The 25,175-nt window shown below is 40.6% G+C and overlaps 4 protein-coding genes across 7 annotated transcripts in view; 1 reads left to right on the top strand and 3 right to left on the bottom strand.

The window, feature by feature from the left end:
• The window catches only part of kctd16b (potassium channel tetramerization domain containing 16b), a 404,485-nt gene extending 396,618 nt beyond the window's left edge, over window positions 1-7,867 (bottom strand). Inside the window, exon 1 of the mRNA XM_069718467.1 lies at window positions 7,831-7,867. The gene's annotated coding sequence lies outside the window, so the exon portion shown is untranslated. The remainder of the gene's footprint in view (window positions 1-7,830) is intronic.
• septin8a (septin 8a) overlaps window positions 1-25,175 on the top strand; it is a 251,550-nt gene that overhangs the window by 109,331 nt on the left and 117,044 nt on the right. The window lies entirely within an intron of this gene.
• On the bottom strand, window positions 1,896-7,709 carry rnf14 (ring finger protein 14). Of its 3 annotated transcripts, none has more exons than XM_069718378.1 (9): window positions 7,640-7,709; window positions 6,835-6,993; window positions 6,090-6,220; window positions 5,734-5,923; window positions 4,691-5,076; window positions 4,284-4,512; window positions 3,656-3,828; window positions 3,321-3,451; window positions 1,896-3,224 (listed from the first exon to the last, which is right to left on the bottom strand). In XM_069718378.1, the coding sequence occupies exons 2-9, from the start codon at window positions 6,983-6,985 to the stop codon at window positions 3,164-3,166; spliced, it is 1,452 nt and encodes a 483-aa protein (XP_069574479.1). In that variant the 5' UTR covers window positions 6,986-6,993; window positions 7,640-7,709; the 3' UTR covers window positions 1,896-3,163. The 3 variants fall into 3 exon arrangements, with proteins under 3 accessions (XP_069574479.1, XP_069574497.1, XP_069574488.1); XM_069718396.1 differs by having other exon boundaries at window positions 6,090-6,151; XM_069718387.1 differs by lacking the exon at window positions 7,640-7,709 and adding an exon at window positions 7,094-7,633.
• On the bottom strand, window positions 8,500-24,115 carry hspa4a (heat shock protein 4a). 2 transcript variants are annotated; one of them, XM_069718068.1, is made up of 20 exons: window positions 24,037-24,115; window positions 23,721-23,869; window positions 21,240-21,297; window positions 20,952-21,092; window positions 19,963-20,085; window positions 18,999-19,098; window positions 18,444-18,577; window positions 17,730-17,974; window positions 17,350-17,426; window positions 16,804-16,955; window positions 16,004-16,110; window positions 15,196-15,329; window positions 14,542-14,723; window positions 13,776-13,859; window positions 12,032-12,187; window positions 11,279-11,404; window positions 10,998-11,105; window positions 10,707-10,826; window positions 10,333-10,494; window positions 8,500-9,528 (listed from the first exon to the last, which is right to left on the bottom strand). In XM_069718068.1, the coding sequence occupies exons 2-20, from the start codon at window positions 23,825-23,827 to the stop codon at window positions 9,331-9,333; spliced, it is 2,514 nt and encodes an 837-aa protein (XP_069574169.1). In that variant the 5' UTR covers window positions 23,828-23,869; window positions 24,037-24,115; the 3' UTR covers window positions 8,500-9,330. The 2 variants fall into 2 exon arrangements, with proteins under 2 accessions (XP_069574169.1, XP_069574178.1); XM_069718077.1 differs by lacking the exon at window positions 13,776-13,859.

Raw genomic sequence — 25,175 nt, 5'->3', positions numbered from 1 at the left:
TGCAAATTGTGATTGGCTTGTCTGTAAATCATAAAGCGGCTGCGGGCTGTGAAAGTCATCAGCACTTTAAAAAAAAACAATTACTTCCCCGGCCAGGCCGAGCCGTCCACTCGACTCAACAGTCCTGCACACCAACTCTGCATTCAACAAAGACATGGCTGACAACACATCACACATTCATGACACTGGGCCCTCAAAACTTCAGCATCGCCATCTGAGCCCTCGTCTGCATCCCATCAGCCCTTACACCTCAAAATGCACTCACCTTTTCCTTTGAGTGTGGTCCTGCTTTTTTGGGGGGTCAGTGTGGAGGAGCTGATGAATGATTTAAAGGGTTAGTGGAGTTTCTCAGTGTTTGGTTCAGGTGCTGCTGGTTTCCCGTGTTTGAGAGAGAGCAGGTGTCTTTACGGGCATACTATCAGTCCAGCCAGTCGGTCGGTGTGGATGGAGAAAGAAAGGCAGGGACTGGGGGGGCCAGCAGAGAGCACGAGGCAGGGGATGGAACAGGATAGGAGAGAGGGGCCATTTTAAAGGGTTATCCCCTGTCAGCAACTCTGGCTAAAGGGATTACACCATGTTGTCGTCTCTTTTCAATCTCAGGCTAAAACGTGAGCTCTTTGTTTCTTTAGTATTTCATTGTTTCTCTCTCTGTCACAGCATAACCTTTGGACTAAAAGGTAAATGTGGGTCATATTTCAGATAAGACGATGTTGTAAAGGGCTTAGAATTGACTAAAACCTCTCCATAAAAAAGTGCAACCAAACAGAAAATACTCAAGTCTCGGTTTGGAAATATTCCTGATTTTTATGTTTTATTCTGAAGGATTTTAAGATTAAATGTTTGGTCGAAAGTAAGGAAAAAAACGTGACTTTTTAAAACCAAACTTCAGAAGTACACATTATTTTTATCAGAATTTGCTTTGTTATTTTTAAAAGTTTTGAAATATCCTTGTCACATAATGACATTTAAGGGTAAATAGCAGTTATATATATATATCAGACAAAGTAATAGAATTTTTGTATGCCCCTCTTCAACCAATAGAGCATCAGTATGTTATGAAAAAAACATTTATTGTTTTATATTGCATTACTTATATAATACAAATATACATGTCATCATTTCATGAAGCTTAGAGGAAATGGACCATGGCGCTCTAACACAACCTTATCACCCAAGTCTGACAGCAGTAATCTTAATGTGTTTATTTAAGACACAATGATACAAGATCATGCTAATTTACATGAAACCCCCCCCAAAAAAGGAAGAAATCTAGCATTTTAGTCCTGTTTTCATTGTAAAAACTGACATAATGTGTTATGGTAAAATTTTGTAAAGCCTAAATGTGGTCTACACTGAAAATGTAGAAAGCTGGAGTGGAGCAACTTAAAACACATGTGAAAATCAACAGTAAAATGTCTCCTGACCCCACAGCTGCTGGAAACATGACAGTGAAGCGAGCCACTATACTAACTAGCAGTCTAAAGTTAATGTATTGGTATTGCTATATTCTATGTAGATAACTCTTAAGTCTGAAACATATTTTACTTATTCGGCTTCAACTTTTGTGGACTTTATGTCTGTTTGCCAGATTCATTGTACTTCCTTTGAAAAAGTAACTTGATTTTTCAGAGGTGAAGCGCTCCTTCTGCCTGAAATGAAGTCCAAAGGGATTAATTTGACCACTTAAGTCAATATTGATATATTCGGTCTATTGTTTATGGAACATAATCTTTTTCTGGTTTGTGATCTCTCTCTTACTTTGAAATTGCTGTCTTCAAGCTTTTGTGTTTAACTTGCTGCATAGTTTTGTTTATTCACCTACAGAGAGGGCAGAAGAATTTTGCTGGCACCACGGTACATTCTTCAGTCTCAGTAAATGAATAAAACAGACAACATGTTACGTGGGAACATTTATTTCCAGGAAGGGTATGATAGTGGTATTTAAATAATTCTGCTGATCATGTACATAAACATGAGACATGGTGTGAACGTGGGGCCTGCATTGACGGGAAAGAGAAAGAAGTGCATTTCGAGACTGAACAAGAGATTTTTTTTTTTTTTTTTACCAATCTAGAGCAGCATTAACTCTCAGAAAGGTCTGGACTTTCGAGACAGTGAAGAACACATTTATGCAGAAAAAAAACTAATGAGGGTTCAATCAAATCAAATGTCAAATAAATAATAAAAGAAAATAATTTTTGTATCTGAAGATATTAACAACATTCTGTGGCCTTACTTTGACACTAACATTTGGCAATGTAAAAAAAACAAAAACAAACATTGTACAAAGGAGGTTTGAATAAATCGAGTCAAATATCATTCCAAAATTCACAGGCTGTCCCTGAATGTCAAAATCATAATTACTGCAACACCATCAAAGGATTGTACTGTTGAGAATATCTACCACCGTGTCCCCCATTATTACATTCTGTCTGGACAAATAACTTCCCATCACCAATCTAGTATCGTTACTCTTTTCACCCTGCTGGAGATTTATCATCATTCATGTTGTGCAGAAATACATTTCAAATCAAGCATAAAAAAAAATCCCATCCTGTAAAATGTAACGTACAGAGTACGCTCTGTATACAGCACACGGTGTCTGTCTAAGGGATGCGGGAACATTTGCCATACTGGTAGTCAACCAGAAAAAAAAAAAACAACCTGCAGCTGAAACAAACAACAAACCCTCAGTTTTCAGTGGCATTGCAGGTGAATGATTAATCCCCCGGTTTGTCCTGTTGCTCTAATGCTGTACCTTTGTGTTATTTGTCCTGGTTGGATCGTGAAGGTTTAACCTGTGACTAATCACGAACCACGTATCCAAGTGCGTATGCTGGATGTTCATAAGCAAAAGATTGAATTTCTGAATAAACCGCAGCCGTTTCTCACCATTTCTCTCTGAAATAACCGCTGCAACTCTTCTTGCTATTCTGAATACCACAATACTTTGTGTGTAGGTGAACGTGACACCCAGGCGTCGAGTGTTTTGTCACCCCAGACGATATTAAAAAGCATAAACAATGGTGTCATGGTACACAGTTGTAAGTGGCACTGCTGGGCCAATGCATTCCGAGTGAGTGTCACAGATGAAGTGATAGTTATGTGTGAGAGATAAAGTGCATTCAGACAGAGCAGACAGCAGTGAGGCACTGTGCTGGTGTCAGTCCTCCTCATCACTCCAGAAGGCATCTTCTTCATCGAGATCTACGCCGTGGAAGAGTCTGTAACACGCAAGAAGAGGCGGATTTCATCAATGAGGGAGTAAATGAAGGTAAATCGCCGAAATGGTGGAGAAACATGAATCACTAATTACTCACTGGTTGTAACAGGGTGAATGTGGGTTGTTAAAGTGACTGTATGGGTTGACTTTAGAGAGGACGCCCAGGCAAAGCCAACAGAAGTACTGTCTACAAGAGGTGCAGGTCATCTTGTTGCAGCCATCCACTTTCTAGAGACACAGAGATGAGACATGGACATGGGATTCTTCAGGGACATCACACAGAAGACAATGACAATCAAGAGAGTAGTAATAACCCTGGTAATGAAAATAAATGCCCTCTTTAATTTTATTTTTACATCCACAACTGACAGTAGGGAACATTGACCCCCAAAGCCTGTCCTACAGTGCTGTTACCAGCAGGGGGAGCCCCACCTGTATATTGGTTCCACAGCGGGGGCAGCATTTGCAGTTCTCATCTAGCCACTCTCTGCTAAAGGACTCCTCCACTGCTTTCTGGATCACCCTCTTCCCAAAGCGTTGCTCCATGAACTTCTTCCCCTCAGACGTGGCTGACAGGTAGTCGTCTCTTAGGTTACGCAGATCCTCTGTGGCACAAGGCAGAAAACGGGCACAGAGCTGGGTTTAACATGAACACTCCTGGTTAGCATAAAGATTTCCCTCAGATCGCCTCCTATGTCACAATATGTATAAACTCTGTAGTGGTACTGTTTGATAGAAGTAAAGGATTATTTTTAAGCACAATCAGGGCTTTCTCAATATGTTCGCTGCTGTAAAGACACTTAAATATGAAAAAAAAAAAAAAAAAGGTAAAACAGAATTTGAATTTCAAACACACAAAAAAACCACGTATGCGTGTTTGGTTTCCTCAAACTTGTGACCTTAGATATTAAACAAAAGTATGAAATGAGAGCGTTTGGAGTTGCTCACAAGTGGTGACAACAATGTTTCACAAAAATGGAGACAGAAATAACTACTAATGTTTTTGCCCTTCAGAACAAAACAAACAAAAAAAAACAACCTCTATTTTTGGTGGCATTACCTGCAGGGATTTTACAGTGGGAGACACCATGATACCCCAGTTTACACAGTGTGCAAAAAGCATACTGGCAGGCTGAGCAAATGCCCATGGTTGTGTCTGGCTCCACCATCACAGCAGTGCCACAGGACTGACGGGGACAGTAGACCACGTCGGCCATAAGGTCCAAACTGGACTGAAGCAGCAAACGGTCATATCGGGCAAACAGCTCCTCATTCACCAGCTGTTTCACCTGAAAGATGAAGGCAGACGGGGGAGATAAAGCACAGACGGAATCAGGAGAGTTACAAAAAAATAAAGTTGCGGAGTTCAACTTTCTTCTTAAAAGTTCGCTTATTGAATTGTAAATTGACTTTGGGACTACAAACAAGCCCGGGCGCACACAAACGCACGTGCTGTGCCACTCTTACCTGCAAAGGTGTAGCTAAAGAGGTACATTTGGGCTCAGGGCAATTAAGGCACTGAACGTTCCCGTCCCGTATTTGGATCTGAAAGTATTCGGTCATGCAGGACTTGCAGTAAACATGTTGACACTCCTTAAAGCAGAGGCAGTTGGAGCCCAGCTTCTCCACGAAGCAGATTCCACAGCAGAACACCTTGCTGTCAAACACCCTCTGCCGCTGCGCCTCGTCAAAGTCCAGGAGCTGAGGTAGGAGGTCGGCGCGCGGGTCCATCGCGAGGACGCCCCGCGGGTCCAGCGTAGAAGATGACGAAAACTGCCGCTCGGACTTTTCCTTCTTCATTTCTCTTTTCTTCTCCTCTGCTTTTTCAGGATGACTCCCACACTGAGCCAGAGCTGAACGGGGAAAAAAACCAAAACAACGCGTGTTAATACATTTTACACTTACTGACTGAGGACTCGGACACAATGAGGTTCTTTGAATGAAGCGAGTGTACGAATGAGACGCCAATAACCGTTTTATCACAAACAAATTAGGCAGCATGAATAAGTGTTAAATAGTACTACTGCACTCAGTTAATATACAGAATTAACAATGCAGCCGAACAGTAGTAATAGATCAGGAGAACATTTTTGTATTTGTACTTTTTGCAGCTTAACTCTATATGACATTACAACATCTTATCTACTTTTTATTAGGAACCGTGATGGTATGATGATAATAGACGTATCTTATTGAATGCAGATGCATCCACACAATAATAATAATTTAAAAAAAAAAACTACATTCATTTGGGCAACCTCATACTCGAGAAGTTAGGACACATTTCACATGAGCACATATGCTCTGAACAGCCGGTCGCCTGCCTGATGGCTGGGCCGAGTGGACCTTAACAAGCATGTCATTCCTCTACTTTTCTCCCCCGCTTCCTGTCTTACTCTCTTTGTCACAACCACCAAAAAAAAAAAAGCAACAAAAAAAAGCAAAGAAATCTAAAAAATAAACCAAAAAAAAAAAAAAAAAGAAGTTATTTAACAAAACTCATACTGTACCTGTGGCTGCAGGGTCTGTTTTCCTTCGCTCACCAGTTGCCTTGCTGCCTCCCCTGATGACTTCAAGAGGTGACTGGATGCCCAGAAAGTCCAGTACCTCCTCTTTGAGGAACTGGATCCATGTGAAAAGAATCACACAGCCCTGGTTTTCCTCCCACAGCTCATCCAGGCGTTGGCACAGAGAGCTCATCTGAGGAAGTATAACAGTAAAGGAGAAGGTGTCCAGAAGCTTCGGTTTCTGTGACCTCAACAGTGGCTCTTTTACAAGGTAAAGTCACTCAATTTCAATATTTTAACCGCTTTTCATGTATTTCTGTGATGCAATGAAGGATTAGATGAGGCTGCGTGAGTCTTACCTGCGCTCTGGTCATCCATTTAGAGCTGAGAGTAAAGATCGGCGAGGATGTGGATGGATAGTCTGCAGGAAGCTCAAAGTTGAGAACCAATGGAGGCAAGAAGCAGACATTATGTTCAGTTTTCGCCTCTCCTGCAACAGAGAGAGGAGGCGTTCATGCAGTCCTTGTTTGAGTGTATTAGCACAATCTGTAGAGAAGAACTTCACGAAAACCATCTTGGTCTTAGATCATTGTTACATGCTCCCCATTGTGTTTTCTCTCTCTCTCTCTCTTCAGGTGTTTCAAATCCACTCTGAGTGTTTAGCCCTGCCCTCTTAGCCTTTTAAAGAGAGGATGGAGGAGAAGGAGCTCTCTCTCTTCTAGACTTGGGTGTTTTTCTTTGTGTCAGTTCAGCCGTTTGTGGCCGAGACGGTCGAGCGGGCGAGTTACCCGCTCAACATAAAGGTCGGGCGGTTCGAACCCCCCCCCCCGGGCCTCCTTGCTCGCACTGAACCCGGAGTTGCTCCTGATGGCGGGTGAGCACCTTTCATCCATCACCGCCACCGTCGTTGTCGTCGTAGGTGTGTGTGAATGCCAGAGTGGGTGAGAGGGAGGCAAACTTTTAAAAAAAAGCAGCTCTGGGACCGCTGAGGTGATGAAGCTCTACATAGGTGCAGACCAGACGCCATTTCCTGTCCTGGCTAGTTTAGGAGGAAGGGTGGGGGGGGGGTTACATCTCTCTACTGGGCTTCACTGATAGCGGTACCTTTAACAATCACTTTGAAATCGGAAGGGAGCTCCAGGCAGAGTTGGATCTCTCCTCCCTGCGCCGACTCTGCGCGGTGAAACTCCTCCTCGTCATAGATACTTGCCAGCGCAAGCAGCTCGTCCTCCTGGGCTTCCCTGTCCTCAGACATTTACATTCCTGCAATTTGACGTGTGGCACAAATTCACTGTCATGACAAGTCAACACAAAAGACGAGACAAAACGAGCAGCATGCCCCCCTCCCCCCCCATTCACCCACCTGTCCTCCCGTGGATCAACTGCATGATCCGACGCTGGTTAATCGTTTGTCCTTGAGGAACTCTTGTATATAGATTAAACGAATCAACGCAAATAGCAAAAAAATGTGTATTTTTTTTTTTTGTACAGACATACTATCAGTTTAGCTGAGCCCAAAAGTTAGCCGACCCGCTAGCAAAAGTTAACTTCACCCATATTAGAAGTTGTCGTCACTTGCTCGATAATGAAAGCGAGTCGCCCGGTTTACTTGCGGGTGTTGTTGTGGATCGGGGAGGCGGGAGGTGGGAGGTGGAGGTCCGGATGACGGACGTTCAAGCCAGAACAGGGCTAACTAGCTCGGGTCGGTAAGGGAAGAGCGTTCAAGCTAGCTAGCGGTGTCGGCTAATGTAAACAGTGTCCGCCGAATCTCCGCTTTTAACTTTTCCTCCGCGGCAATAAAAACCTTTTTTTTCCCCCTCCCGGTTCGTCTGCGCCGCTGAGCGAGGCTACAACACACCGTTACGCGTGTAAGTACGCAGTAACTGTAAAGCAATAACACGTTTCTTACCTTATCCGACCCGAACTCGAGTGACTCCTGCCCTCTGACCGGCTCATGTCATAACCATTCACGGTGACGGCGACGGCGACAGTGCCACCTGCAGGCTCGGTAGTGTACTGCAGGTTGACTTCCACTTCCGCTTTCCTTTACCTAAGTAAAAGTACCAAAATAGCAATGTGGAAATAGTCCATTATAAACACAAGTCTTGCATAATTTTTTTTTTTTTTTTTTTTTTTTTAAATCCTTCTGAAGTAAAAGACCAGGAATCACCAGCAAAATGTGTTTAAAGCATCGTAGTTAAAGTACTGGTTTGGTCAACCAGAGCAAAACGATATCACGATATAGTGCGTTATTAGTTTATTAATACTGAAGCATCAGTGTTTAAGCAACGTATTACTGTTTGTAGCCGCTGCAGGCGCAGCTGGTTAAGGGAAGAGAAGCAGATAAATCTGAGGGGTCATCAGACGTCACCGGGAGAGGAAAGAAAACAACTAAGTTCTGTTTTTGTACCTTTTTTTTCCTCTAATCTTTGATTTTTGGTTTCAATTTATTAAATTGAGATTTGAGAAATTTAGAAGGACAAATTAATATTTGGTGTTAATGCCACCTTAACTCAACAGTGGCTTTTGTAAGATGTCAAAAGCCAAAAAGGTTGGGAATCTCTGCCTTAGCGATGTGTTGTACTTTAAAAGTACTGGAAAAAGCAGTGGGGTTAAACTATAAAGTAGCATCAAATGGAAATATTGAAAGTACAAGTATCTCAAAATTGTACTTCCGTACTTAAGCAAATGTACTTAGATACTCTCCACTACAAGCTAATAGCTACACAACCATTCATATTATTTACAACAATAACTCATCTCACATCATTTTTTTTGTTGTCAAGATTTATTTTTGCTTTTTTGGTGCTCTGGCAACAACAGCAGCACCTGAAAAGGTGGTTTGTTGGACCAGCATTCACACTGTTAAGTAGAAAAAAAAAACAATACAAGGCTACCAGAGAACAACAAATGGACCATTGCTTTTGAATGAGAAAAGCCAAACGATGAGATACTGCATGACAGTAAAATTGTAGTATCTAATTTCAACATACAGTACAAGTAAATTCAACGAAAACACTTTGCTTCCTCTCAGTACTACTTATTAATTCCTCTAAATACATCGTAATCCAGCGGTTACAATTGTTTGGGGTGGAACAAAATGCACTATTTCTCATGTACAACTTGGAACAATCCATGTTGGCTTACCACTGCATCTACACCTCATTTAGACATACTGCAGTATTTTACATTTTCATGAATCCTGTGTGTTATTAGTATACTTCTGAACAGCCACTTCGCTGACAATTGAACAGATGTGACATTCTTAGCTTAAGTGTGCTCAGGAGATGCTGAACAAAACAACCTTGAACATAACAGCCATCAAAGCAGCACAGAGAAAGCAGTTTCCATCCCACACTCACAAGTTTTATTTCAGAAAGTAGTCCATTCAATATTAATATTATGCAATATTTTTGTATTCAAAGAAAATGAGAAATGACATGCCCAGGAGGCTGACTGATGAACTGTATTGATTAGGGGATGCTGCAGTCGGTGTCTTCAAGAGAGAGGCTACCGTGTCATCAATAACAATCTCAGAAGAAGGGCAGAGTCGGAGCGAGTAGCAGGACAGACGGAGGTGAAACTCAGGGCTGGAAACAGTTAGTCAATGTCCATCTCAGGGGGCTTCTTCTCTGCCGTTCCCTGCTCTGTGCCTGCAGATGTTGCCTTGTCTGGGTTGCTCGGCTGGTTCTCCGTTCCCTCCTGCCCATTGACCGGACCGTTCTCCGTCTCCTCCTTTGGAGGCTCCACTTTGGGCTTGCGTTTAGACAGCACCGGGTTGCAGGCTGAATAAAGCTCCTGAACAGCACAAAAGAAAAGGGAGGTGTTTTTTTTCTTCTTCTTCTTCTTCAGAGCACGTGATCACAATATCTCTGCGACTCATTTGTTCAACACACGACTACAAGATTTCCCACTTCTGGGAAAGAACTTTAAAGTGGAATTTTTCTCTGAAATTTGTGAATATTAATCAGTAGTTTTGAAGTGAAAGATAGGGTGAGCTAGAAATATGAGGTCCAGTTATTTCAGACTGCTGTCAATCTTTTAAGTAAACATAGGTTACACTCATTAAAAGGTGCACAGCCTCTTAACTCACATTTGGACTCCTGCTGCAATTATAAATAAAAAGAAGTGTATAGTAACTTCTTGAGATTCTCTTCAGACCTTCAGTATGAAGAATATGTAAAACAGGATGGATGTCACATTTAGACCAACCAGGGGAAAAAAACAGGCTTCCCATCCTCGGTTTTAAGCCTTGGTTGTTCTTTTTTTTTTATATAAATTTTTGCTCTGTATCCTGTTCCAATATTCAGGGAGTGTGGGTAAAGGAATCAAAATGGATACACATGTAATCTTCGGTAATATGTTCATATTAACAATATTAGCCTGCTGGAGTTCAGACTAATCCCAACTCTCCTGGACGACACCTTTAAGCCCTGACAAATGCCTGCTGAGCACCACCAGACCACAGTTACTGGAGTGAGGATGGTATGCTGCCTGTGTGAGAGTAGGTCAAAGAAGGTGTTAAGAAATGCAGCCCCGGGTAGCTTCCTAAACATTTTTGGCATTGGGACTGTGCATGTGCCTTGAATGCAACCTCGGTACCTTAGTCTTGGCCTGGATCTCTTTAACTGTGACCACTGGGTCCAGGGTGAGGTTCTGGTTGTTCTGCTGGTTCATCTTGCCGTTCATCCAGACCATGGCATCGTTTATCAGCTTGTCCACCCGAGTCACCTCCAGCTCATCCAGGTGATCGTACAGCTCATCCTGTTTGGAGACACATGGGTAAAACGGTGATAATAATCGAAATTTACAACTACATTAGCCGTTCCTAAAAACAGCAAGGCAATGCTCTTAGTGTCTCTATACCTGCATTTACACTTGACCAACAAACACGTGATGTACAACTGATGAGGATGACTTTATGGAAGTTGCTGTCCTCAGGTTTTACCAAACTCGAATAAAAAAAAAAAAGTTACCTTTGCCTTGTAGGCTTCAACAATCTTCATGTACATCTGGATCTGTCTGCCAAGCTCCTCAAATGCTTTTGGTCTCTCCTCAGCTTCCATGTACCTCTCGTGAATAGGCTGGCCAAATTTCTGTGGAAAGAAGCGTCATCAAGCTTTGTAAATCCATCATCCAGCAAGACAGCAGTCAATGCAAATTCTTGACAAAAATAATGCTACAGTAAATCACGTCACATCTTTTTCAAATCTCCAGGTGCCCTTTAGAATAGAAAAGGTCCAGTCGTAGACGGCACGCTTGGTTACCTTCAGCTCAGCCAGTTTGTCAATGTAAACTTGTTTCTGTTGGTCCTCTCCCTCTTCGTACAGCCAGTTCTCCGTGTCCTCCAGTTTTAATGAGAATGAATCACGATCCTGCATGTCGCACAAAAAGTGAGGTTAAACTTCAGTTTAAACATCAGCAGTGCAAAACATTAAATACATGCAGTACGTCTGAAGTCAAGGTAAAACTACAGAGGGTTAAACATGGCTGCTAATATCTACCGAGAGGATTAATGTCTGTTGACATGCGTCCAATTTGTACTCACGCCTTCATTCACAAACTTCTCCAGAGCACCGTGCAGTTTGTCCCTCATGTCGTACACGTACTCCTCCACGTTGTTCTTTGCATCGTTTCTCTCCTTCTCCAGCTTGTCCTGCATGATCATCTTACCCTGAAGAGTCACAGCGAATTGCAGATGATTAGTCAGCAGAAGTGCAGAGTTCACACCAAACAAAGTGAAGAAGGGGAATCAAACCATGCCAGGAGAAATACATTAAAATATTAGGGGATGCAACAAGCTGATCTCAGAGATGAGTATCGGGTCCAATCGAGGCATCGGCTATACCGACTTCTATTTAGCCCCGTTTTACGACAACTGTCACACGAGTGATGGAGAGCACGATTTGTGGCAGGATGCAGCAAATATTAGTGTCAGCAGATACTAATTGAATCACTCTGATCAAGATCATGACCAAAAAACTTGATCAGGACATCCCTACTAAATATAATTACTATTTGGATCATAAGTATTTCCTGGTAACACATACTTTTGTTTAGAACATACTTATGAAGGTAATAAAAACTATGGCAAAGTGTTCCAATCATGTGTTACGGTATCCTTGTATAAGCTTGTAAAGATTACGAGGCTACTATATTATAACCATAAATTACAAAGTGACCAAGAGTCATTTCTTTTTGTTTTAAATAACAACAGGACCAGTGAGCAACACTTGCACACTGCTTTAACAAATACTGTGTGTGCAAGGTAGGCATTCCTGGGAGATTTTTAGAGCATTACCTCATTCTCCACAAACACATTTAGTTCTTCATTGGACAGCTGCCAGTGCAAATTGTTCTCTATGGGCAGCTCCACCATCTTCGTTTTCACTTTGGGCTTCTTGGCCTGAGGAGGCTGGTCGTTCTTCTTCTCCTGCTTGGCGTCCTCTGCTGTTGTCTATAAAGAAAAAAAAAAAAAATGATGAAAATATCCTTTTAGTCTGTGGAAAAATATGTTACATTACATTTATGACATTCCCCACCAACTATTTAACTTGTGCATTAATGCACGTGGAAAAGGTGTGAATACGAGGAATACATGTTCATATTTTTAAATGCCTGAACACACCATAAAGTTTCATTTGACTTCAGTTTCATTAATGTTTCAGTGGTTAGTCCCACCGTTATGTCAAATTCCAAGCTGACAGCTGAGAGTAATTTCATTATGTGTTTTTGTGAGTACATTAAAAATTTAGTGCAGATATTAAACACTTTTTAATATGATTAAACATGCATATGTCAGTCAGTAGCTGTATGTCAAACCTTCAAATCGTTACTTTTATCTTCAAATGTTTTTATGAGCTTATTGTTGAATTTTCCCCGAACTCTCAAAAACATATCTGAATTTAAATAAATGAGTGACCACACTGAGAAGTAACACTCAAATCATTAAGTTTCTTACATGTTTCAAAACAGTAAATGTTTTCTATTAAGTGTGTGTGTGTGTGTGTGTGTGTGTGCACTAATATGAGTTTTAAACCTCAGAAATTAGGATATTTTAGGAAAGTTAGGGCTCTTAGTAGGGTTACAGGTAGAATTAGGTTTAGGTTAGGTTAGAGTAAAAGATTAGGGAACACAATACATCAATGAGAGTCCTTACAAAGATAAAGGCACAAGTATGTGTGTGTAAATGTAAATCAGTATGCCTTGCCAAATGCTAATCATTTAGCAGGAAACTATAATACTTAAAAAAAAAATAATAATAAAGTTGGTACATTATATTGGATGCATTGGTTACCTAGTGCTGGGCGATATGGCTGTAAAATATAATTTTATAACCAGATCCACATCATGCCAGAGTAATATATATCACAATATGTTAAATCTATGTTAAAAGCATAGGATCGCTCTAAAGAAACAATTGCAACTGATCATGTGTCACGCAAACAGGCAAACGTTGCATAATATAAAAGCTGAATACCAGCATTTGATTTATTGATTAGAGAAAGATGCTCTGTGATGACGTTGTTTTCTGTCCTCAACTTGAAAGAGTTTGAGAGCTCTGTTCACGGCTTAAATTGATCCTTTCATGTAATGCGAGAGTTCATACATTTCAGTACCTCTTTCACTGACAGACGTTTTGGAAAAATGCATCGCCCTTACTTTTGCGTAAATTCAAATGACTTTCTGGTCGCAACGTAGGGATGTGTTGGGCTCTATTTTGTTATGGAAATTTTGGATGAAACACTGAAAACGTACATATGAACATGTTTTCGGTCTTCAAAGGCCGTAAATGTTTGTTAAACTGACGCTAGTGTTATCATACCGTCCTTGCCGAATTAGCCATCACTCCACACTTTAAAACTGCCACCTTCCTTTTATCCTTTACTTTATAGCGTGTATTCGTTTATATTGGAAGCAAGAGGACTTCCTTTAAACATTTTACAAGCCTTTATGGGGTTGCCACTTTGCCAGTACTTGTAGTATGTAGTATCACAGATGGATTGACATTGTGGATATTGCCTTATCGCCCAGCACGAGGTTACCTCCATTTCCTCGGCCTCTGATTTCTTGTCTCCGTTGTCTCCGGTCTGGCCTTTCTGATCCTCCTGATCCACCTGCATTTTGTTCTGACACACGGTAACAAAGACAGAATATGCATAAATGATAATGTACGTAACAAATGCCGGCCTCTGGCGGGTTTCATTCAATCATCTGGGCCCTGACCATTTCAACAAGAGTATTTCAAGAAACACTAAATTGTAAAACGGTTGAACTGATATTAACATAAGATTGAGTGGGTTTGTGCAAATGATTTTGTTTGCCCGTTTCAGTTTTTGCCTCACTGAAGATATGATTTGAAATGATATGGTTTATCTCTATTATTGTCCAGGTGTTCCTGACACCGTGTCCATCATCTGTATGTATTTTCTTTTAACTTTGGGCCATTTTTTTGGTTGTGTGAACTCCGCAGCTTTCAGAGTCACAGTCTTATAAACAGTATTTATTAGTGCGGGGAAAAAAATACAAAAAATAAAATGCGAAACAAACGATATAAAGAGCCATTTACTTTCAAGCCCTTGGAGCTGTCTTTCACTTGTTAGGGCAAGACATCTAAATTCCACAGGGATGATGTGCCGACCGAGGTGCAGCCGGTCTGACACACTGAGTGAAAAGGATGTCCGAGACCAAACAGCATGCAACAAGCCTGCGAGTATGTCTTTTGTCTGTCTCTCTTTCTCACGTACGCACACACACCCACACTAATGTCATCAGTGTCTTAAAAGCAGCGCGAACACACACAGTACACACCTCCTCTTCCTTCGCTGTCTGGTCCGTCTCCATTGGCTCCTCTCCTTCAGCCGTTTTCAAAACTTCTACTAGCGTCGCGCTCGAGACACTGAACACACCGTGAACGTTGACCCGAACTTTCACCTTGACCTTTGCACTCTCCCCAGATGCCTGAGGAACCACGTTCTGGATCACGAACTGGCCTGCAGGGCAGAGGACAGAGACAGAGGTGAAAATATCTGTCATTACATTCAGGAGGAAAGATGCTGCAATCTAACACAGCAAGGTAAGTGGAATCACAGGAAAAGATGTTGCATTTTTTTTCAAACATGTTTTAGCATTTATCCACAATGTTAGAGTTGGTTGATTATTGTATAAAAATATCACGTGCTTAAATGTTGGCATCAATTTAACTACAAAGTAACTGCAAACCACAAAAAATAGGAGCTTGAGCAGATGTCAAAGTTAAATATGAACTGTCTCTATCTTAACTGGCACTCACGGCAAACTGGAGATTTAAGATTTATATAATTTATATATATAATTTCCAGAAATAATTTTTCTGTGCTAACTACAGTTGTTGTTGTTTTTTTGACCAAAGCAACCGAAAAGGATTTATTCCATTCTCATTGTTGTCCAACAACTCATGTCTTAATGAAGTTGAACCTGCAGTACCTATGCTGGTGTCGGGGTGGGACAGCTCCTTTGGATTGTTGTAGTAGGCTTCGAGGGGGAAGGCCTCTTTCCGGTAGAAGCTCAGCACTTTTGAGAAAGGAGCTGCATGGTTCTTTGGGAAAACTTCACAATCACTGTAAAAACACAGCAACAGGAGCTCAGTGAGACAAGAAAAGTTCCAGAGACAGGATCTTACACTCTAAACCAGTGTTTTGTAGCGAAGTGGAAACTGTCATTTATGGATTGCACAAGGTGCTCTGATCGCCCTGCAGCAGATGACAGTTGTCCCCCCCCCGCCAAGAACACGAGTGATGAAATAATGGACGAGAGAGACAGTGAAGCCTCCTGTTTGCACACTTGTAGGTTGCCACCCACTTAACCACCCACACACAAACACACCAATCTGCTATTTGGCAACAGTTTATAAAACACATCCGACGTCTTCTTCTAACTCAAACAGCATTTATGGAAGTATTTTAGAGAGTTTAAAACTAACCAGGATTTACAAATGACTTTGTAAAATATGAATGTATCTGGTGAAGACTTTTAGTAATGGGTTTGGATGGTAGAAATTAACAATGGATGTGGGCAGATGTGCCACAAAATCCTGTAGGCACGGGTAGTTGGTGGATGACAGGTGTGGCCTCAAACATTAAATGTCTAATTTGGTCTCAACTGCACGAGTCAGGAAGTAGATTTTAATATTCATAGTTGCTGTAAAGGTGAGGTTTCCTCTTAAGCATAAAACAAAGTATTAAACTGCCTTTTCTTCCCAGCTGTGCTGAGGGGAAACTGATGCAGATCGTACCTCAGTCCTTCCTCTGCAGCTGAATTCCACCTGAGGGAGATGGAGTAGGGAACAACATCTGTGATGGAGAACTCTCGGACTTTGAAAGCTGGTGACAAGATAGCACACTGAGGACAAAAACACAAACAAACAAGTTAAAACTTGAACTTTTGTTTTGAAGTTTCTTTCTTAATATAATAATAATAGTAATAATAATAATTTATTTAGACAGCACCTTTAAAAATAGAGTTTACAAAGTGCTCTACCGAGAAGCAAAGCATAGTCAAACATAACCTCAATACCGGTAAACATTTAGGAAAACAGGAGGCAAAAAAAGACCATACCATTAAGGTAATGAATACAACAAAACCAAACATACAACCAAAACGAGCAAATGGAATAGAAAACAAACAAATAAATAAATGAAAATAAACAAACAAAAACAGGGGAACAAAAGAACTGCATAAAAGGACATAAAAGGACGAACAACAACCAAAAAAAAGTATCCACCCAAAATATATAACTTCCAACCACAGTTTTGTTTCGCATGTGAGGCTCTGTTTGGTTATTTTTAAACCATGTCAAATAATATAAATGACTAAACTACAACATAAAAGCTAAAAAGAGCTTTCAAAATTCAAAAGAATTTCATTTTCTGGTCAACTAATTACACATATTTAAATGTTCAACATAGATCATGCATTCAACAGTAGAAGACACGTGTCATATTCCTCCTACTCTGCTTTCTCAGCTGCTGGCGAGGGAGTTTGCTGTGAGTCACTAACGGGACCAAAGTGTTGGTCATGACTGGTGAGCTGTACCTGCAGAGCGCAGCCTCTGGCCACAGCCTCGTCAGCGTTTAGGGTGGTGTTCAGCTCTTTGCCAAAGAATTTGCTGATTCGCTCTTTGATGGCAGGGATTCTGGAGGCCCCGCCCACAATCTCCACCGCATAGACATCTTCCTTTTTCAGCTCTGGATACAGGAAGCACGATGGATGATGAAACAATGTCACAACTTCACTTTCCTTTAAACGCTGATTTAAAAACAACATAAAAGTATTTCATTTGTTCAGTGTGAACATCACAGGACTCTTAATGGACAGAGCGCATGTGTAACATTTTGGTTTTTTTTAAAAATTGAAAACCTGATATTTTTGACACTTTTACACATATTACTGCTGAGAATGGATGAGCGAGGGCAGGCAGAGATAGAAAGGAAGCGAGGAATGATTAAAGGAAGGCAGGCGTGGTGCCAGTGCCCGGAGGGGAAAGCTGTCTCAGCAAAGCACATGACTGAGCCTCGTCTGTGTGAGTGTGCACATGTTCATGGGGATAGTCTGGCTGCTATTAAAGTAATTTGTACTTACTGGCTTGTTCCAAGACGCTGCGCAGGGGACCCTCTACTTTGGACAGCAGTCCCGCACACATCTCCTCAAACTGACCTCTGGGGACACATGGTCATAACTTATTAATAGATGCAACCTAACACACACACACACACACACACATACATACTGGAAAACTCCCCATGTGCAGAATTACAATGTGACGTAGGCAGAGTCATGTTAATAATAACACAATTTCTAATTAGCTTCTTTAACACCTATTAATCTGAAGCCATTAAATATGGAGTTTTACAAGCTGTTTTTAATGATTTTGTTTTTGTTGCAGCTCTCCGCTTGAAGATTCGCTCTGTTGCATAAACAGACTTTGTTTTCTTCATTACCAAAGCAACGTTGCACCTCACCTGTTCAGTTTACCGGAAACATCGATGTCGTTCATGAAGCACTCGATGTTGAGAGGCAGGTCCGACGAGTTGGCGCTCATCAGCTTCTTGAGCTTCTCGGCCTCTTGGTAGAGGCGCACCAGCGCGCGAGGCTTGGACCTGACGTCCAGCTTGTACTTCTTCCCAAACTCCTCGCAGAAGTGGCCGACCAGGATGTCGTCAAAGTCCTTCCCGCCCAGCTCCGAGTCAAATGCCATAGCCAGGATCTGGGAGCAGAGAAGGATGGTGGGTCAAGATTTCAAGGGATGGGAAAAAAAAATTAAACTACTGGATAAATATTTGATGTATTTAAATATGTATGTCTACGATGAGTACATGTGACGACATAAAAAAAAATAAAAAAAATAAATATGTGGATTTGTCTCCAGCATTTTACTTTTATATTGAACGCATGTTCTTCTATACAATAAAAACTGATTAAGTTCTGGCAAATGTTTTTTTTTTTTTTCTTTCATACATCACTTTCTGGTTTAAGCTTATCTCCATTGCAAAACAGCCCATATATGTATGGGATAACAATACATTCATACTAAGCAATACTAACAGTTTAATTGCAATAAGTAACATAACCATGAACATATGATTACAAATCACTGACAGACAGCAGTGTTTATGAATGCTCACACATGAATATGAATATATTTTCAAAATGACCACAAATGATTCATTTCTCACCTTCAGCTTTCCCTTGTTGAAGGCACAAACTGACACCTGGAAACCGGAGTGGCCCAGGTCCACAAACACCACTATCCTGGGCTTTTCTTCTGGAGCCGGCAGGTCCTGCTTGTAGATTCCATATGCCAGAGTCACTGCAACAAAACAGGCAGAAGATGCTGTTAGTTCTCGCTCATCGCTGTATCAGCGTACTAATTAACATGTTACATTTCAACCGTACTGTTCTAAACTAATTCTGTTGGGACTCAGAAAATTGTAAGTAAAATGCAGGCCAAGCTTAATGATCGGTTTCACTGCATCTGATGGTTAGATCACAAACTAATACATAAATCAGAGCTTTAGCAATAACGTATAGCATTCTTAATAGCGGTGACCGCTTCAGCAGGTTAAAAAGAACACGTCGAACAAAGTAACATCTAGATGTTATATCACAGCACGGTGGTTGAAATGTCTAGCGTGGCTAAAAAAAAATTAAAAAAATAAACAGGAAGAGATAACTAGTCAAAACGATTCAGTTGCTGCCTGCCCTGCATAGTTTACAGAGCTTCTATGTACCTGCAGTGGTCTCATTCATTAGTCGTAGACAGTTGAGGCCTGCGATCTGAGCTGCATCCATGACAGACCTCCTCTCTGCATCAGTGAAATAGCTCGGTACCTGGAAGGGCAAAAAACATTGCAGTGTTTACACGAAGCCCTCACTGAGAGAAAATACTAACGTCGACAGCGTCAGAGCGACGGATCTGCATGACCTGCCTGCCTTACAAGATGTCTGGATAACATTACCATTTTAGTTACTCCGGGTGTCAAAACAAAACATCTCCTCGTGGAACAGCCTGACGTCTAAATTTAGCTCCTGGCCACAGTAATGATAACATGTTATCCATTTTGAGGGGCTGATGTAAACTGTAGATTCAGCCCCAGTGAAAGTAACAGCCTCTCTGTCTCAGATCTGTAACATTACATAACAGATGCTGTCGGTGAATTCATATACTGAGCTCAAGAAACACACACACACACACACACACTTCCCACTCTTCACCAACAAGGTGAGAAAGAGAAGATAAAGCTTTCAGACAAGACATCTGGTGAAATGTTTGTGAGCTCAAAATGCCACATGAACAGGTGGCAACACATTTATACACCTTGCAGGAAGCTTTTACTTGAAAATGCAAGAAGATGACATTAATAACGGCAAAGTAATTATTCCATTCATGTACAGAGAACATCAGTACAGTTGGTAAAGTCATTTTATGGTGACTCATGGGTCTCCTGTAGCCTCGTCAGCGCAATTTCACAACGTTAAATAAGCTGTGTGCAGGGACCCACCCAGTAAATGAACACCTCTTAAGACATTTAAAGCCAAATAGATAAGATACAACAAAAACAGGTCTCCAGTTGGACCAGGATACGCTGGCGGATCTTCTCAGGAGAACTAATGTGCAGCACTGACAGATCTGTTTAGGATGTTTTATGGATTTTCAGACATCCCGCCGCCTCGGCTGTCGGCAGGAATGCTTACCGAGATGACACAGTCTGCAACTGGTTTCTTCAGTGCACTTTCAGCAGTCTCCTTCAGTTTGGCCAGCAGCATGCCAGTGACCTGCTCGATACTGAATACCTTCTCTTCCTCCATGTACATCACCTAGAAGTGGTGAGAAATAGGAGGACGGTTAATCTCAAGGCCAATCCTTTGAATAGCAAATAAAACAAGACACGTTAGGAAAGGAAGTTTAATATTTCTATAAATAAGAAAATTTGTTCATGAATGATGGCTACTCGTTTCATTGAATGCATTTCGACAGACTCGGAGCTCAGAAAACAAGCCCCCCCCCCGAGAACTGAGAAAAATATGCAAATGTAATAAAATATGTAAAGTGAAGACTCTTAATGAAAAGAGTGATTATGCAGGCAACAACAGGTTGATGCCATCTTCTTTGATTTGACATTTTAACCTGAGGACTCATTAATCATCTCCACAGGGACGCAACCACAGGCCGACCTATGCGTTAGCAGTGTGACAAGTCAGGCATTGTTATTTACATACTGGTAACAACTTTGAGTATGTTTTGAGTTTTATGTTAGTTATCTTATGGCAGCAAGAGTTAGTAAATGCTTCATATTTAGGCAGTGAGCAGAGCGAAAGGTTCAGAGTGATAATATCATGATTATTTTGACCTTAGAATGAAAGTTCTGAGGCAAAACCCCACATAAATAAATATGCGCTGAAGAGTGAGGCAGAAGAGACTCCTCTTGGGCTAAAAAGCACAGAGCGGTGAATGGAATGGGAAGATAAAGAGGAAGACTTATGATTCAGAGGAGCGAGCATTACACGAGGCACTTCTTAAAGCACAGCAGGTAAGAGTATAAATCGTTGTATCCTCAATGCTTTCTCTCTGCTTAAGGTCTTCTAGCTGTTCCTTATTATTTTTGAGGGTAAATACTGCAGATAGACTGAGGACGGGACCCTGCTGGAAAGCAGAATATAATAATAATAAAGTATAATCTTACTTTTATACCGGTGGATCCGGACGGCAGCTGCGCCAGGTCATACACCAAGTTGGACTTGGTTGACTGGACATAAGGGTCTGAGAACGCCCTGCCATGGAACCGTTTGAAGCCCTGCACTGTGTTCTTGGAGTTGGTCACCACCTGGATGCGATGGAGGCGGCAAGACGGGAGGAAACAAAAGAAAATGTTGTTACAAGCTGTGCCATAACCGTGAGACAGTTTCCAATTTTTGTGTTTAATCATATAGAATTCTGTGGAAGATGAAAAAGCAGCTGAATTTGTTTTTACCTGGCTCTTTGCAGCAGCGCCTATAGAGCGATTTCGTGGTCCAAATGATACGAAGGACCTGGAAATCACAGAAGTGAAATATTAAGCAACAGCCATGACATGCTATTGCAAGCAAGCAGCTTGAGCTCATTTTATCATTCGTCTGGTGTGTGAATACACCTCAAACCAAGACAGATGTACTTGTCAGTGGAGTTATTACATGGTGTCATCCCATGCCTACACATGACATGACATTTCAGAGCCCAACCCGCATAAGACAGACCGTATTCAAGTCTGTCATCACAATCACATCGGTTTGTAGAAAAGTGGGATTGCAGCTCTCTTAAAAGATATTTGCTTACAATATTTTCAACCCAGAATAAATCCCATCATTCACGCGGGCTTGTTGAGATTCATCTCTCGCACAGTATTTTAGAAACACAGTCTGAAGTGGTGTGGTCGGTCCACTTGCATCCCAGTGGGTTGTGGTCTAAGCATGCCTGTCATCATCATCCCTATCAAACACAGATGCTACACTGAGGAGCCACAGTTGCTGTCAACACACAAGTGCAGTTGGTGATGTCAAAGAGGGGCCAACGCTCCTCAGAGTCTCTGAGGAGATGGGCTCAGTGTACACCGGGCCGCATCTTGACCCAAGAACAGTCTGAAGTTGAATGACTTGGTCTTTTTGGCTGAATTTTAGTAAACAAAGGAACAAAAGAACATCCAGTGAAAACTAAAGAGAAACAATTGAAGAAATCTGGAAAATGAATTTAACATGATTTTATGAAGTTGTGCGCTAATTTCAAGACAATACCTGAAAACTAGAATATTTGCACAAACATTATATTTTTGAATTTCAAAAACATTCCCATCACAAGATACCTGAGCAAGTTTATCAGGCCAACAGACAAATACCCCAAGTATTTAGAAAGAAGCAAATTATGAGCAAGTTTGTTTGTTTTACACACAAAACCTTTTAAATAATTAATCAATTCTAAAAAGGTAGCATCTATTATATTTCTGCTCACTGACTAATCCAATAAGTTAACTATTATTTTCTTGTAGGTTTGGCTCGTAAAGTCACCAAAAGGTAAACGCTGCACCGGTGGGCATTAACAGGGCCTGCCTACTTTATTTGTCCTCTCTCAGATTCTCATAAAGCTCTTGTTTACTTTTTTTTTTTTTAACTTTTATACATTGTCAGAGAATAAGAAAAAAAAAAATCTTTGTCAAGGACTGTTAGATGCATTACTTAAGATAAATCTATGCACGACCTTTAGCTAGAATTAATCTATTTGTGCACTGTAAAACTACAAACAACTGCTATTATATATATATATATATATATATATATATATAAAACACTTTTATTATGCTTTGTATACTGCAGGGCAACATGACTATGACTCTTTCAAAGTTTACATAATTTGGACCTGGTATAATTCCTATGATCATATTCTTACTTGTCGGCTGTGTTTTACCTTTGTGAATTCTACAATATTGTTTTTTTTATTATTATTATTATTATTATTATTATTATCTACATCATTTGATCTTACTGCTGCTGTAACACATACATTTTCCGGCCTGGGAATAAATCAGGTTTTAATTGATCCTATTTTAAAAGCAACCCAATTCTTGAACGTATGAACAAAGTCTCCTCAATAGCCCATGCAGAGATGTAATCAAAATAACAGAATACAACTACTGAAGGTACAAAGTGTGCCGTGACAGCCAAATGAGCTCAACTTGTACAATATGAAAATAAACTCCGTCATGACCAAATTCATAAATATAAATAATAATTAAAAAAATAAAAATAATAATAATAAAAAAAAAGTTAATATAAACAGTATATACCTTCAGTGTAAATCATTAAACTCGTATGGGCATTAAATATGTGCTAGAATATTCCAACGAGACAGGCTGCTGTCGTCATCGCAAAGACTTCCCACTTTGCCACACGGGGAACACCGGTTGGTCGGAGCTTACGTCTTCCAAGAGAAGTACGACCGTATTAAGAACGGCAGGGGGAGGAAACACCGCCCCGCTCGAGTTCGCCGGGCGAGCACAAGATGATTTTCAAAGCGCTCATCACTGCCCGTTAGTCAAACTTAGCTTCTTTTTTTTTTTTTTTTTTAGCTCCTTACAGTTAGCTTACCGGGAGTCACCTCGTGTAAAAAGGTGTTTAAGCTGATTTTTTTTTTTTATATTTAAAAAATAAAATAAAATAAAAGACAGCTTCAACGCTCGCCGTGAAAACATTAACAAACGTTTTACCGACCCACTCAAAACGGAAAGGCAGTTTTTAATGATCCAAACACAGCAAGTTCAGCTAATGGCTGCTCCGTCAAGTAAAAGCCTGCGTTCACGTGCATTATTACCTCGACACCGGCGACACAACAACTATTAAGACAACGGATTCCCCCTTTTCTTTTCCGTAGCTGTTCACCGGGAACTCCAAATAAGAAACACCCCCGATATATGTCGTATACTCACGGTGTACATCGGTCGCTGTACTCGTTGGCGATTGTCTCGATTCCTCCGGCTCGGGCTACCGCTACATAGCAGCTTTGAAAGCCCAAGTCAAATCCCACCACCGACATCTTCAGCGATTTACGTCTTTGCCTTCTAGCTTTTAATAACGGCTTCAGCGCGACCGTATGGTGGGGGGGTGTGGGGGAGAGAGAGAGAGGAGGGAGGGAGGGGGGGGACAAACAAAAACAAAGGTATTACAGCTACAAAGGTAAAAAAACAAACAAAAAAAAGGATGTAAAGGTCAGGTGAAGTTGTTGTGTCGCTCCGTGTTAAGTACTTCTCATCATAATCCACGCCGGTGTCTCTGATCTGCGCTGGCGAGGCTGCTGCAGCAGCAAGGTGGTTTTTTTTTTTTTTTTTTTACTGAGTTCTCGCCTGGAACTATCGCGAGAGTTACGTAGTTCTAGATATCTCTGGACCTTTCTATAACCATGTGGAACCACGTGTTTCTCAAAAAGAGTTCTCCTGCCATTTCAACATTTCTGTGATTTTTTTTTTTTTTTTTTTTTTTTCGACATCGTTTCAAAGATGAACACTTTTCCCGTGAAAGTAAATAGCATAAAGATGGCAACGACTTAGTTAGTTCGATGATGTCTGGAATTAACCTTAGAGGGTGGGGGGGAAACAAAAATAAACTGTGAGTCATGTGTGATGAAGTCATAATTTACAAAGCTACCTCATACTATAAAAAAAAAAATCGACTGAGTGACCGAGTCACAAGCTACACATTTAACATTAAAATACATTTAATTTATTGTCATACTATTTTCTTTTTTGACGAACTGTGAGAGTAATCAATTATTTATAACAGTTGATTTGATTCTGTTATAAGTACACATAATATAAAACAAATACTTCTCAGCTCGGGAGAAAGACATGCAAAATGAAACACCTTAATTATTATTAAAAAAAAAAAAAGTATGTTATACATATACAGAAATAAAAGCAAGCATGACTCTAGTTAAACAGGGTCAACTGAACAACATTCAATGTAAATATGATCTTTTTCAAAAGTATTTTCCCACCAAACGTGTTTTTTTACACTATTACTACTGCTACTACTACAACTACTACTACTACTTTAAATACTATTAATAGTATTAGTATTATACTCTATATTAAACTAATAATAATAATAATAGCAACAACAATACTAACACTAACAATACTGCTACTAATACTACTAATAATACTACTACTACTACTACTAATAATAATAATACAACACTAACTACTTCTCTGACTACTACTACTATTACTACTACTACTACTACTAGGCTAACACTAACAATACTGCTACTAATACTACTACTCTGACTACTACTACTATTACTAATACTACTACTAGGCTAATACCACTACTACTAATACTACTAATCATCATCATCATCATCATCAACATAATCATCCTTCTCG

The sequence above is a fragment of the Brachyistius frenatus genome, unplaced genomic scaffold, assembly GCF_029030835.1.
Source record: "Brachyistius frenatus isolate BFR_SWC_R1_liver_20210118 unplaced genomic scaffold, ASM2903083v1 Contig_5, whole genome shotgun sequence".
Lineage (NCBI taxonomy): Eukaryota > Metazoa > Chordata > Actinopteri > Embiotocidae > Brachyistius > Brachyistius frenatus.
The sequence above is the reverse complement of the archived record's forward strand: the minus strand, read 5'-3'. Positions and strand labels throughout refer to the sequence as shown.

Coding starts and splice junctions, on each gene's coding strand:
- rnf14 (XM_069718378.1), bottom strand. CDS start 6,985: ATGTCTGAGGACAGGGAAGCCCAGGAGGACGAGCTGCTTGCGCTGGCA. Junction 6,221..6,834: donor TTTCAAAGTGATTGTTAAAG/GTACCGCTATCA, acceptor TCTCTGTTGCAG/GAGAGGCGAAAACTGAACAT. Junction 3,829..4,283: donor CCACTGTAAAATCCCTGCAG/GTAATGCCACCA, acceptor CTTGTGCCACAG/AGGATCTGCGTAACCTAAGA.
- hspa4a (XM_069718068.1), bottom strand. CDS start 23,827: ATGTCGGTGGTGGGATTTGACTTGGGCTTTCAAAGCTGCTATGTAGCG. Junction 15,330..16,003: donor GCTGCAGAGGAAGGACTGAG/GTACGATCTGCA, acceptor GTGTTTTTACAG/TGATTGTGAAGTTTTCCCAA. Junction 14,724..15,195: donor CCACCCCGACACCAGCATAG/GTACTGCAGGTT, acceptor TCTGCCCTGCAG/GCCAGTTCGTGATCCAGAAC.